We start from the raw sequence: 15,209 nt of genomic DNA on the forward strand, positions 1-15,209 counted from the left end.
CTTGACTTTCACTTTTGAGTTTCATGCATTGGAGAAGGAAATGGCAGCCCACTCCAGTGTTCTTGCCTGGAGAATCCCAGGGACAGGGAAGCCTGGTGGGCTGCCGTCTCTGGGGTTGCACAGAGTCCGACACGACTGAAGCGACTTAGTAGCAGCAGCAGTAGTGGTAAAGAATCTGCCTGCCAGTGCAGGAGACACAAGAGATACAGGTTTGATCCCTGGGTTGGGAAGATGCCCTGGAGGAGGAAATGGCAACCCACTTCAGTATTCTTGCCTGGAAAATTCCATGGAGAGGGTAGCCTGGTGGTCCATGAGGTCACAAAAAAATGGACATGACTTACTGACTAAACAACAACAATATATAGTCATTATACATTTAGAGTTTTTATTAGAAAATCTACAAACAAATTTTCACTAGATTATTTTGCTAATATATGCTAAAGCTGAAACTCCAGTACTTTGGCCACCTCATGCGAAGAGTTGACTCATTGGAAAAGACTCTGATGCTAGGAGGAATTGGGGGCAGGAGGAAAAGGGTATGACAGAGGATGAGATGGGTGGATGGCATCACCGATTCGATGGACCTGAGTCTCAGTGAACTCCGGGAGTTGGTGATGGACAGGGAGGCCTGGCGTGCTGCGATTCATGGGGTCGCAAAGAGTCGGACACGACTGAGCAACTGAACTGAACTGATGCATAGATTTGCAAAGCAAAATAATCTAGTGAAAATTTGTTTGTAGTCTTTAATTAGTTACCACAGCTAACTGATAATGTCATCATCATTGAAAATTCACATTGAACTATTTCTTCAGCTTAAAGGTGGAGCTCAAGACTAAAGGACTAAAACAGCAGCAACAGCAGCACAAGAAACTTCTGGCAGCCATGCTTTCTCAAGATTCTTTTGAGTCTGTCCATAGTCCCACCCCATCTGTAACAGAAGAAGATATTGATAATGAAGATGATGCAATGGAATTGCTGGGTAATTTTAAAAATTAATAATTTCTCTTTTTCTTCTCTGGCATTGTAAAAGTGTGTAGTGGTTTAGAGATTTTAAAGGTTTTGAGTGGTTTTGTCATAGGGGAAAGAAACCATTTAACACACACTTTTCATTAGACTTTCATGGAGTTGCATGTGAGAATTAAGTTGAAATCAACTCAGCATGTAAAATATTTATCAGACTATATTTTGTGCTTTGTATAGGCAGTACTTACCTTCTCCCTGCTTAATCAGTCTTTATTCTCTGTGCAATTGTGATACAAATTCAGGTCTGTCTGTTTTATTCTCTGATTATTACTGCCTTGGTCACATCTTTTGTCTATACAATATATCCAGAGTACCTATTTCAGAGTTCATTCCAAGCTGTCTCACTATTGTTTCAAAGATATTTTAGAAAAAGCAAGTTAAACTTAAAGGGGCAGATAGTAAATTAATGTTTGTATGTCTTCCATAAATAACAGGAAAGTTAGCAGAGATTTCAGTGTTTTTATAGTCTTATTACTTTTATGGAAGCCTTATTGATGTTGTATATATAGGAAGTCCTTTTGTATCTTTTAATGAAGTAGATGTCTATTTTTGTTTCATCAGAAATCTCTGCATAGTAGCTTGTTTTTTAATTGAAATTCCTTTTGTAAAACCATATTTTCAAAGAAAGAAATGAAATTTTATTTCAGAGTGAATGATCCACATATAAAACAGAGTTTTTATTTCAGTGATGTTATCTATTATATTCTAAATAATTAGGACAACTTTCAAATATTTTGTAACATTATACTAGGAAATGAAAAAATGATAAAAATCATTTGAATTTTTCAAATAAGTTTTACATATAGATAAAGGACCCCCAAAAATACACAGATTTTTTTAAAGATTTTTTTCTAAACTAGCTTCCTGGGTTTTAAGTGTTTATAGCAGTAAAATATATTATTATAATAAATGATATAGGTCTCCAAGGATAGGCTTACAAAGTGTTATTTAGTTAGTGATGGCAGGTTCACTGATCTCTGATGTTATAATAACTGCATTAATTCCAAAATTGAGAAGACTGTGTCATGGCATTTTCGCTTCATGCTGTCCATCTTTTTTTTTTTTTTTTTTTAAAGAACTGTTAAGTTTTGTTGTATTTTTTAAGGGATCTCATCTCCCACCAGATGTGCCAGATGCGGTGCCTGTGCCTTCATCCAACTTCCATTCAGCAAACGTTTACTGAATGCTAGGCACTGGACTTAGTCCTGGGGATGTAAAAATAATTGTGGTTTCTGTGTATGTTCCAGTGTTCAAAATGAAAGTACAAATACATCACTCAGTTTTCATTACAGGTGCTAATTTGGTTAAGCACAGAGTCATACACAGGAATAGCATCCATTGCGGAAGTAGGGGCCAGTGATCAAGGAATGCTTTCTAGAGAGACTTGTTCCTCTGCTAAGTCCCGGAGGATAGGTGGATGGAGTTTGGCAGGCAGAGTGTGGTCCTGACCCTTGCAGCTTTGCTGATGCAGGAATGGATTCTTGTTGTGCTCCATGACACTGCCTATATGTTGTTCCTCTGCCCTCATCAGTAGCAGTGAAGGGGGCGAGTCTGCAATAGTGACTGTTCATGGATGTGGCCTGTGTGACATCAGTGTTGATGTATCCGTACATGGATAATCGGTTGTACAGATATCCTTCTGTCTCATCCCTTTCCTTTAAATGACAGCTCATGGTCAGTTGATACCCATATGAAGGCAGTTTTACCCTATCTTGCAGAGAGTATCTTTTGAAGAAATCCAGGCATTCTCTGAATTGCCTTGAGATTCCTGAGAACCTCAGGAATGTCTTATCAGAGTGGTTGCTGTTGTTCAGTTGCTCAGTAGTGTCTGACTCTTTGCAACCCCATGCCCTGAGGCCCACCAGGCTCCTCTGTACAGGGGATTTCCCAGGCAAGAATATTGCAGTGGCTTAGGAACTCATCTTGTTTCAGTAACATCAAGGGATTCTTTAAGGAGACTCAGGCGTCCACTCAGTATTGGCATCCCTATATCTCAGCTCCGCTGTTCTGAAGTTTCCAGTCTCCCAAGATGAAGACCAAAGGATTGGGTTTTGGAGACTTCCTAATGTGAGCAATTAATAGCTGGGTCTCAATTTTTTTTTTTTTTTTTTTCATTTAGACACTTTAGCCTGTGGTCTGAACAAATTTAAGATGAGAGGTAGTTGGAGGTTTGGACTTTTCTCCTTCTGAAGTCTGCATATGTCAGCACAGGCAGATGGTGGTTTACTAATGCTTGTCTCTAGGTTATGAGATTTCTTTGCGATAATATAGAATATTCCAGGCACACTTGGATGTCCCCTAAAATAATGCCATATACAACCCTGTTGCCTAGCTGTCTCAATGAACAAAGGTCATAATACAGAAAACTGTATCAACAAATTATTGTGCCCAGAGACTTCATCAATTAAGTAAAATGTTCTTTGAATATGAAATATATTTGTCTCTAAGGCCCTAATATTCCTACTCATTAATATTAGTCTATTATTTAGAAATATTTATTTAAAATGTAGACTCAAAGTTTTTTTCCAAAGTAGTATATGTAAGTTCATGACTTATAATGTTAGTTATGCCTTTAACTAATGTAGTGAATGGCTCATCTCTTACATGAAATCAAACAGATGTCCATGAATAATTTCAGTTAGTGAAGGAGCTAAGAATTTTTCAGCCATGATATAGTAGTAGAGGAATATGTGAAGTACAGGTATGAAATAAAATGGTTATTAAGTTACTCAATTTTAAGAACTGCATCTTCAGTAGGTTTGTGCATTCCATTGGATTTTAAATCCTACACCAATCAATTGATGCAACATTCCTTAATCAATTTAGAAACTCTATAGTATCTATCTTCTTAGTCCTTTTAATATTAGATTTGCATCTTGTTGTTTATTATTAAAGAATTTTGATATAATCATTTTGAAACTCTGATTCTAGAAAAACATAAGTGAAGTGATTGTACATATTTGAGGGAAATATAAATACCAAGTTCTTGAACTTATTTGAAATCGAATTTTAGCATGTGAAATCATTGTAAACTGCAACAGAGACATCTGGTATTTAAAATATCTTTTTGAATCTACAACATTGTTTAGAATGAATTTACTATAGCTTATGTGTTTTAAGGGTTTAACTTGTGATTGTTAACTATACTGTAATTGGCTGAAAGTTTTATTTATTATGCATGGGAAGCAGTCTGTACACTTTGTGCAGTGATAAATAAGTAAAAAACATAATTATTAGTTAACGTTAATATAAGAGAAGATTATTCCTAAGTAAAAACTTGTTGATTTGAAGGGAAAAAAAACTTTTAATTGAATTAGTAGAACTTATTAAGAGTAAAATTATCGGTCCTTGTTTTGTTTGTTCAGGAATCTAGTATTATTAATATATGCTAATATTTAATTCTTCACAGTTGTGTATTTGTGAATTTCTTTTCTAAGTGTACTAGACAAGTGAAAATATTATAATACAGTATCTATAATTTTAAGTAGATTATTTTCTATAATTACTTAAAATGCTATTTAAAAACTCATGATATAAAAGTAGCTTTTAGTATGGAATTAAGATATACATGTGTGTGTGCTCAGCTGTGTCCGACTCTTTGCCACCCTATGCTCTGTAGCCCACTAGACTCCTCTGTCCTTGGGGTTTTCTCAGCAAGAATACTGGAGTGGGTTGCCATTACCTCCTTCAAGAGATCTTTCCGACCCAGAGACCAAACTCATGTCTCTTGTGTTTCCTGCATTGGCAGATGGATTCTTTACCACTATGCCACCTGGAAAGCCTGGAATCAATATAGCAGAGAATAAAATATCCAAACTTGTGAAATTTTAAGATACAACAATTTTAAGCACCTCTGAAGTTGGTGCTGTAATTACAGAAAAGGTTGAATAAGATATCTGCCAATTCATCTCAAATTAAGTAGTTTTCAACTTCAAATATAAGATGTTGTCAAATATTTCAATAATTATGCTAGAATTGATCACAATGAATAGAATGAGGAAGAATATTCACATTATTTTTAGAGTTATTAAATTGAATAACTTTTCAAAAGTGGTAAAACAAATACCTGTATATTTTACTCCATTCACTTGCATAGAAGATTTGAAGAACCTCATTAGTTTAAAAGATATTTCAGCTTGTAAATGTAAGTCTATTTTCATTATATTACATGGAATTTTCATTTTATTTTTGATGGGACTTTCATTGCAGTTATGTGTTTGATTATTCTGTATATAATTTATCCTCATTTTAAATGTCATCAGAACTTTTTGAAAGCTACTTTTTTGCACATTTTAGTATGGTATTACTTTAAAAAGCTTTCTCTTAGATTTTTCACTGAATTGATGCTGAGAAAAATATCTAAAAATCACTTTCCAGAGAGGCTATAAAAGAGAAACAGCTTTAGTCATGCTTTATAGTTCCTAGTCTTAGCTTATATATAATCATATCAAAATTAAAACTGTTTTACTGAAAACAAGGTGACTGCAAATATATTTTATTTATTATAAATTTAATAATTAAAACCAAGTATAATTATTCTGGTATTCTTTGCAGAATATAGTAATTGAATTTCTAAAACTCAGTTGGCAGTATCTTGCCAAATTATGTAAAATATAAACTTAATTTTCTGAAAGGACTTTATTTGTCAAAAGTTTGACAATTTATTTTTTTTTAATTGGATGCTTCTTAAAACAGACCATTCATATTTGCAGAATAAAAACATGCATTTCAACTAATGAGAAATGGATACTGTCACTCATAGATGTTAAAGAAAAAAATGGAGAGGGCCTTTAAATGTTTAAAAAAAAATATGTCTACCTATCTCTATACCTGTATTTTAATAATCTAAAGCATATAATATGGTCTAAATCACAAAGCGACATTCTTTAAAACTTCATTTCTTTTGCGTATTGATTTTTGGGAACATCAGGATGTCAGAAAACATAATTTTAAAATGATATTCTTTGTAGAAATTTTTCTTTTAAAAAGTCTCAGGACTTTATAAAATTATATTTATGGATCCTTTAATACTGTTTACAAGATTGCTTTAAATGTGGTTTAGAATTCATTCAGCATATACAAAAGTAACTTAAAACAGAATTAGTACATATTTGAGATTAAAATATCCAAATTAGTGGATGTTAAGACATAGCAATTTTGAGCACCTCTGAAGTTAGTACTCTAAATTTAGAACATACTGAATAAAATACCTTCCATACCTCTCAATTTAAGTAGCTCTCATTTAAAAATATTAGATAGTCTCAAAAATTCCAGTAATTACATTGGCAATATTAACCAAACATTATAGAAAATTGGCACATATATTTTTAAGTGTTCACTAAATTAATTAGTACAATTGAATAGCCAAGATGCATGTACACAGATGTGTGAAAATCTTTTTCACATGCTGAATAATAAAGATTTCCTCCTGTTAAGCCATGGAATATATTATAAAAGAAATTCCATGAACTACTTCTGCTGTAGAGTTTGTCCTGTCTTTCTGAATTCTGACTTCATCTTGCTTTGTACCATCATTGCCTGCACACATGCCAAGTGAGCTTGGTTTAAAGTGTAACCTGAGTGGGGTTAATAGCACAGTCCTTGTCTTTCTGGATTATAGTGAAAACATTTGAGAAAATCCACTGAAACATATTCTTCCATTCAGCAACTATCACACATCTGGTATGTGAACAGTGCTAGTACATATTAATAAACTGCACTAAGAATATTGTGTCCTCTGTGGAAATGGCAACCCATTCCAGTATTCTTGCCTGGAAAATTCCATGGACAGAGGAACCTGACAGGCTGCAGTCTGTGGGGTTGCAGGGAATCGGACACGACTGAGCAACTAACACTGACCTCTTTAGGCTGTGAAAGAAGAGTGAATCTAGTGAATATTGACATCTACATAGAAATCAAATATTCTGTAGCTCTTTGCTTTAGCTCTCAATTAGTCCATTAATTCATTCATAGGTTTGTTAACGTTTCCACTGACAGTGACTCTGCACATTCCTGGGAGTTCAAATTTGCACAAATGCAGATATGTTTCATAAACTGTCAACTCTTCAGGGATGATTCTTAAGACTTGTTTTGCTTAAAAATCATTTGAGAAGCTTATTAAATGCCAACTCATGTGGCCTTTATCCCCAATTTTTGTTTCATTAGATTTGGATACAGCCCATGAAGCAACGTTTTTCAACATAATTGCCCTTCCTCCCATCTTGCAAGAGATTCTATTACAGGTGTTGTTTAGAACATATAGTGAGGAACTCTAATCTTAGCGTGTGAAGTCAAAGTGTTAGTCACTCAGTCATGTCTGACATTTTGCGACACCATGGACTGTAGCCCACCGAGCTTCTCTGTCCATGAGATTTCCCCGGAAAAAATACTGGAGTGGGTTGCCATTTCCTTGTCCAGGGGATCTTCCAGACCGAGGGATTGAACCCCAGTCTTCTGCATTGTAGGTGGATTCTTTACTGTCTGAACACCCAGGGAAGCCCATATGGTCAACACACTCTTTTGTTTGATGTGATATATCCTGAAGCAAGAGGAATAAAATATTAGAAAGTCTAACTTTTACAACAGAAAGTACATGGAATAGAGGTCTCTGAGTTAACCAAATTCTTTTTGAACTGTTTCCTGGAGATAAGGAAAACTCTTGCTAAAAAGCTCTGGGTGATGCAGTTTGTATTACCTTATTATCTCTTTCTTCCTGATATCTTATTTAGAGGAGCACTTTGTTCAGTTAGGTTCAGTTGCTCAGTCCTTTCCAACTCTTTGCAACCCCATGGACTGCAGCACGCCAGGCTTCCCTGTCTATCACCAACTCCTGGAGCTTGCTCAAACTCATGTTCATTGAGTCGGTGATGCCATCCAACCATCTCATCCTCTGTCGTCCCCTTCTCCTCCTGCCTTCAATCTTTCCCAGCATCAGGGTCTTTTCTAATGAGTCAGCTCTTTACATCAGGTAGCCAAAGTATTGGAGTTTCAGCTTCAGCATCAATCCTGCCAGTGAATATTCAGGACTGATTTCCTTTAGGATTGATTAGTTTGATCTCCTTACAGTCCAAGGGACTCTCACGAGTCTTCTCCAACACCACAGTTCAAAAGCGTCAATTCTTCGGTGCTCAGCTTTCTTTGTAGTCCAACTCTCACATCCATACATTACTACTGAAAAAACCATAGCTTTGAATAGATGGACCTTTGTTGGCAAAGTAATGTCTCTGTTTTTTAATATGCTGTCTAGGTTGGTCATAGTTTTTCTTCCAAGGAGCAAGAGTCTTTTAATTTCATGGCTTCAGTCATCATCTGCAGTGATTTTGAAGCTCCCAAAAGTTACATGTTAGGAATTCTAGCATAGACCTGAGAACATGGTTCTGATGAGTTTCTATCTTATATTAAATCTTTATTTAGGATTCTTACCTTGCTTTCATTAGATGTGACTCATAAGCCTCCTTCACTGCCTTCTAGAAGTACTTCTTTAATATTTGGAACTGTATTTGTATTTCATACTCTTTGCTCTTCATTTGTGTCTCTTTTCAAAAATATCAGAACATTTTCAGATGATAACTAGGGTTTTATATAGAGATTGCCTTGTAAATAAATATAAACTTGTCTATCACCAAAAGTATATGCTATACTACATGATTTACTTTTATAGTATTTAATGAAGAACGTTGCTTTTTTCCTTTAAAAAAATTTTCCAATGGGGAAAGTAGATCAGCATAACAGAATGAAGTCAATAGTTTGAAAATTTAAACCTATAAGCAAAGTATTGGTAATTGTCTTTCATCTTACTTATAAATCTATGTGAAAATTCCTTTATTTGAGAGATAGCTGTTAGTATATGTATGGATTTGTTGTTGTTGTTCAGTTGATCAGTTGTGTCCATCTCTTTGCAACCCCATGGACTGCAGCACACCAGGCTTCCCTGTTCTTCACTGCCTGCTGGAGTTTGCTCAGATTCATGTGCACTGAGTGGATGATGCCATCCAACCATCTCATCCTCTGTCATCCGCGTCTCTTCTTGCCCCCTCAATCTTTCCCCAGCATCAGGGTCTTTTCCAGTGAGTTGGCTCTTCGCATCTGGTGGCCAAAGTATTGGAGCTTCAGCTTCAACCTCAGTCCTTCCAATGAACATTTAGGATTGATTTCCTTTAGGATTGATTGGTTTGAGCTCCTTGTTATCCAAGGGATTCTCAGGAGTCTTCTCTAGCACCACAGTTTGAAAGCATCAATTCCTTAGTGCTCAGCCTTCTTTGTGGTCCAACTCTCACATTCATACATGACTACTGGTAAAACCATAATTTTTACTATACGGACCTTTGTCAGCAAAGTGATATCTCTGCTATTTAATACCCTTTATAGATTTGTAATAGCTTTTCTTCCCAGGAGCAAATGTGTCAATATTATGGCTACAGTAACCATCTGCCATGATTTTGGAGTCCAAGTAAATAAACTCTTGTCACTTTTTCCATCTTTTTCCCATCTATTTGTCATGAAGAGATGGGACTGGATGCTGTGATCTTAGTTTTTTAATGTTGAGCTTTAAGCCAGCTTTTTCACTCTCCTCTTTCACCTTCATCAAGAAGTTCTTTCAATACATCTTTCTTGCTTCGAAATGTTATACATTTTTGACATAAACATTATAAGTTAATGTGCTTTTTCATGTTTAGGTCATAGCTTTTCACTGATTATTTTGCAAAAGCATGAGCCATATTGTTAGGTGGTGCATAGAGTCTATGGTCAGAGCACTGGACTGGAACTCTTAAGACTGGCTCCAGCTCTCATGGTGCCTCTTGTTAGTTTTGTCACCTGAACTACAAGTAATTCCTTGTAAAATGTGGATAGCAGTATTTCTGTCACATAGGCCTGCTTTGGGAATAAAAATGAAGTATTCTTTGAAAGGTGCTGTTACTTTATTTCTTTTTGTCATGCTTAACAAAAATATTTGGAAGAAGACACTGGAATTTATATGTAAAACTTTCCTTCCAAATCAATTCATATCTTTTGACATACATGTTGTCTAGTTATAAGCAAAGGAAAAAGAAAATAACTTTCTTTACCATTGGGAAACTGCCTATTGACAGTAAAAATTTTACACAAAACAGTAACATCAAAGGCTTGAAGAGAAAGAATGTAAAACCACAAATGTATTTGCAAGTCAAAGTATTTGCTCAGTTCAGTTCGGTTCAGTTGCTCAGTTGTGTCCGACTCTTTGCAACCCCATGAATCGCAGCACACCAAGCCTCCCTGTCCATCACCAACTCCTAGAGTTTACTCAGACTCACGTCCATCGAGTCAGTGATGCCATCCAGCCATCTCATCCTCTATCATCCCCTTCTCCTCCTGCCCCCAATCCCTCCCAGCATCAGAGTCTTTACCAATGAGTCCACTCTTCGCATGAGGTGGCCAAAGTACTGGAGTTTCAGCTTCAGCATCATTCCCTCCAAAGAAATCCCAGGGCTGATCTCCTTCAGAATGGACTGGTTGGATCTCCTTGCAGTCCAAGGGACTTTCAAGAGTCTTCTCCAATACCACATTTCAAAAGCATCAGTTCTTCAGCTGGGTCACTACAAAATATTGCATCAATTTTTAACATGGATATTTAAGCAAGGACAAACATTATCTGATTTGGTTAAGGTTATAGAGGCGGAGAAGGCAATGGCACCCCACTCCAGTACTCTGGCCTGGAAAATCCATGGACGGAGGAGCCTGTAGGCTGCAGTCCATGGGGTCAAGAAGAGTCAGACTGAGCGACTTCACTTTCACTTTTCACTTTCATGCATTGGAGAAGGAAATGGCAACCCACTCCAGTGTTCTTGCCTGGAGAATCCCAGGGATCGGGGAGCCTGGTGGGCTGCCGTCTCTGGGGTCTCACAGAATCGGACACGACTGAAGCGACTTAGCAGCAGCAGCATAGAGGAAATTATTCCACTCTTTAATTTTCTTCCATGTAAATGTATTTTAGGAGGAAGAGAAAAATGCTTTGTACTTACACATAAACGTACACCAATAAATGTTGGGCTGAAAGAAGGAATAGGAAGAGGGAGAAATAAGGAGGAGACATAGAAGAACTAGAAATTTATGTTCTGTGTTTACATACTTATGTGTAAGTAAAGTCATAAATGTGTTGAAAATCTATGACCTTCAAAAAGTCTTTTAATTATATTGAGAAGTATGAACATATTTGAAATACCACAATTCCAATGGTTTTACGTTAATTCATTATATAAACAAATCACAACCAAATTGCAAATCAGTATTAAATAATTTTAGGGTTTTGTTGCTTTTGAAATAAATTTGCCTATTTCATATACTTAATAAAATGGTGATGTTATACTTCAAGATGATTTGTTTAGCCGTGGTAATGGTTTTTATATAATTTGACTGAATTTGAATAAAATTTGTACTCTGTGTAAGAGCCATTTGAAACTGGTACAAAATTCATAACTTTATTGTATTTTTTTTCTTGGTTGAAAATGTGCAAATAAGTATGATTAGTTCAGAAATTATTTGCATTTTAATGTAAAAAAATAGATATTATAGAGGCATTAAAACTTTTCTCTGAATTGCTTGAAAGTTCTTGTGTAACTATAGTGATCTATTTAGATTTTCATGTTATAATACCACTAATATCTTTTTTTAATTATCTTTAAATAGAAACCTTAAAATTATTGAAGTTGAACAGTGAATATGCATTAACAGAAGAGCGCTCTTAAAATTTGCCAATTTTCAATATCTGAAAACAGTCATTTTTTTAATGAAATTTTATCCAAATGTTTTAAACTTTTATAAGCATATTTTTCAAAATTCAAAATGTTTAAACTGGTCCTGTATATGACTTTCTTTTGGAGTGGAAATATAATTTTCTTTTTCAGTAGTCTTATCTTCAGTAATTTCAGAAAGGAAATATTCTTAATAGTAATGAAGGTATTTTGTTTGAAAATTGTTCTAAAGCATTTAAATAAAAAAGTGCTAAAGTCCACAATGGGAAAAAATATGACAGTGTTGTAATAGAGGTAAATTAGATCTGGTGACTTATATTTTACTTTTCAATTTTTCAGTTAGTTGCTTTTTGCAAAAGATGATTGAATGCCTTATGTTGGTATAGAATGAATTTGCTTATATTGAAATAGAAACTTAAAATTCCATATAAAATTATAATTTCTTTAAAACTTAGTTTTTCAATAATTATCAGAAGGGGGTTCGTTAGGCCAACTATTTTTCATCTCAAGTGCTGTCATATTTACTCATTAATCACTGACATTTGTTTGGATACTCTGTATTTCAAGACTGTAACATAGAGTATTATTAATATCATAAAACAAGATTGAAATTAACCTTATGAAATTAATTTTATGGAAGATAATTGAACATAGTGTTAGAAATAACAATAGCATGTACTGGCTTTGTTTTCAGGTAGTCCTATTTGTAGGTTTCACTGTTGCCTTTTATTAATGACTTGAGAACAGTAACTTCCTTCTTCCAAATATCAGATTCATCATCATAAAAACAGGAATTAAAACAATACTTATATCATAGGATTTTATAAGATTAAGTAAAATAATTTATGTAAATTGTTCAGTGTATCTGATAAAAGATTAGACCTAGGAAAAAAAAGGTTTGTTGATATAATTCATATCATTTTTATATCAGTTCCTTTCCTGTCTTCAAGGAACACATGAGGTTGAGTACATTTAAAAAGGATAATGAGACCATAGGATCTTGGCCTTAAGGATTTATTACCTTTTGTCATAAATATTTAATCTAGATACATTCCATATATTTAGATATAATTTCAACAAATAGTCTCTACTTAATATTCAAGTCCTAATTTTTGCTTTCTTTTAAAATTCACAAGCAACTAGGGAACCCAAAGCCGGTGCTCTGTGACAACCTAGAGAGGTGGGAAAGGGAGGGGGGTGGGAGGGAGGTTTAAGGAGGGGACATATATGTACCTGTGGTTGATTCATGTTGATGTATGGCAGAAACTATCACAGCATTGTAAAGTAATTATCCTTCAATTACAAATAAAATAAAATTTTTAAAAATCACAAGCAGCTTTTTCAAAAGATTATGTTTCATGAACCTAAGTTTTTATATAATGTATTAGAAAGAATCTTGGCCCTTTTTTCCTTTTTAAGACAGTACCCTCAGTATAAGAAAACATTATAATGTTCAAATTCTTCTAATAACTTGCCTAAAGAAATTATCTTAAGCAATTTGAAATATGAAAACTTTTAAAAGAAGAAGTATGAAAAGCTGAAAACTTATATCTGATTTTCTCCTGTATTTATTTTTGTTACCAGATTACTGCCTCCCTGATTAAAATCATGGACATTCTTAGGCCCTTCTGTAGCATAGAGAAGATGATATCTGGCTTGTAACAACAAAGACTTTATCAGCCCCCATGAATCCCAGTTTATAATGGGAATATGATATGATATAATGGGAATATGATTCCAAGACTAGGTCAAAGAAGTAAACATTTTTTAAAACTTATGCAGGCTATATGCACTTTCATATTATAGTATGTTACTTTATCTTTGGACAACTTAGAGAATTCATATCCAATAATAAAAGCAAAAATATCAAGTGAGAAGGGGGGCAGGGTTCTTTCCTATTTTTTCCCAGGCTACAATCTGATGTTCTTATTTTCTTTATATGGACTTTGGACATTTATGATCTAAAACTTTCAAATTGTTGTTGTTGTTTCATCACTAAGTTATGTCTGACTCTTTTGCGATCCCATGAACTGTAGCCCACACGACTGAGCGACTTCACTTTCACTTTTCACTTTCATGCATTGGAGAAGGAAACGGCAACCCACTCTAGTGTTCTTGCCTGGAGAATCCCAGGGACAGGGGAGCCTGGTGGGTTTCCATCTATGGGGTCGCACAGAGTTGGACACGACTGAAGCAACTTAGCAGCAGCAGCAGGGGCAAGCTCTTCTGTCCATGTGATTTCCCAGATAAGACTACTGGAGTGGGTCACCATTTCCTTCTCCAAGGGATCTTCCTGACCCAGGAAATGAACCTGTGTCTCGCACACAGGCAGGCAGATTCTTTACCACTGAGCACCAGGGAAGCCCAGACTCTCAAATAGCATTGTTAATATCTAATCTCATTTGATTTCTAATATCTTGGTTTCTGAGTTAAGAACATCTTTTGTAGAAAGTAGTTTAAGATGGAAATGTATCTCCGTTCATATATAAACACAAAAAGAACAAACAAGCTCCACATAGCCCTGTTTATTAAAGAAAATTACAAATGTGAGAGAAGTTATTCTCCAATATAAAAGCTTTTAACCAATAGAAAGAAAATCCTAAGATGATACATGAAAAAAAAATCACAGAAGCAACATTCTTTTTACAATAAATTTTAGTTTATTCAGTCATAAAGCTGTTCCCTTTTCCACCAAGGGACAATCATGGTTTTTTCCTTAGAAATCCTGTCTTTGTTTAAAACACACTTTACAACCATAGAGTGCAATGCTATCATAACATACACATTTATACATTTATTTATTAAATTATATCATTGCTTTCCTAATAATCAGGAGTTTAAATAATTCTCAGTTTAAAAAAAAAAGCAAGTAAAGTCATATGTGCTCATTACTGGCCTTATAATAGCTTCAGGATCTTAGCATTTCTGTGTTACTGAATGTTCAAATATGGCTACTATCAAGATGATTATGTTATTTATTATCTTCCTGATAAGTGGAGAATTTTAAACATTTGAGCAAAGAATGATTCTTTGGGGGAAAATTATTGGCACTTATAAGTCAATGAGGAAAATTTTAGGGACTTTTAATATAAAATTTTCTTTAAAAAACTATTCTTTGATTATTAAAAGATATTCACTTAAAGGACATGGCATTACAGAGGTCAAAATAAGCAAATAAATGTTACCCAGAAATAATTACTTTTGATGTTCAGTGATGTACTTTCTAGGTATTTATATTATATATATATATGAAAGATAATATTAACATTTAAGTGCATTACAATATGCAGTGCACTGCACTGGGTGCTTTGTGTGCATTACTTAATCACAAAAATACCATGGAGTAGACAATGTAACTATTCTTGCTCAATACAAAAGAACACAGATCCTTGCAAAGCAAAATTTACTTAGATTACATGATTGGTACCCAAGAGTCAGATTCCTAAGCCTTAAGAATTA

At 34.7% G+C, this 15,209-nt stretch overlaps 1 protein-coding gene across 5 annotated transcripts in view; it reads left to right on the forward strand.

The window, feature by feature from the left end:
* C14H8orf34 (chromosome 14 C8orf34 homolog) overlaps window positions 1-15,209 on the forward strand; it is a 366,056-nt gene that overhangs the window by 127,448 nt on the left and 223,399 nt on the right. For all 5 annotated transcript variants that reach the window (XM_027561136.1, XM_027561138.1, XM_027561139.1 and 2 more), the window contains one exon: window positions 813-979. In XM_027561136.1, the coding sequence (XP_027416937.1) occupies window positions 813-979 (167 nt within the window). The remainder of the gene's footprint in view (window positions 1-812; window positions 980-15,209) is intronic.

Source organism: Bos indicus x Bos taurus, chromosome 14, assembly GCF_003369695.1.
Source record: "Bos indicus x Bos taurus breed Angus x Brahman F1 hybrid chromosome 14, Bos_hybrid_MaternalHap_v2.0, whole genome shotgun sequence".
Lineage (NCBI taxonomy): Eukaryota > Metazoa > Chordata > Mammalia > Artiodactyla > Bovidae > Bos > Bos indicus x Bos taurus.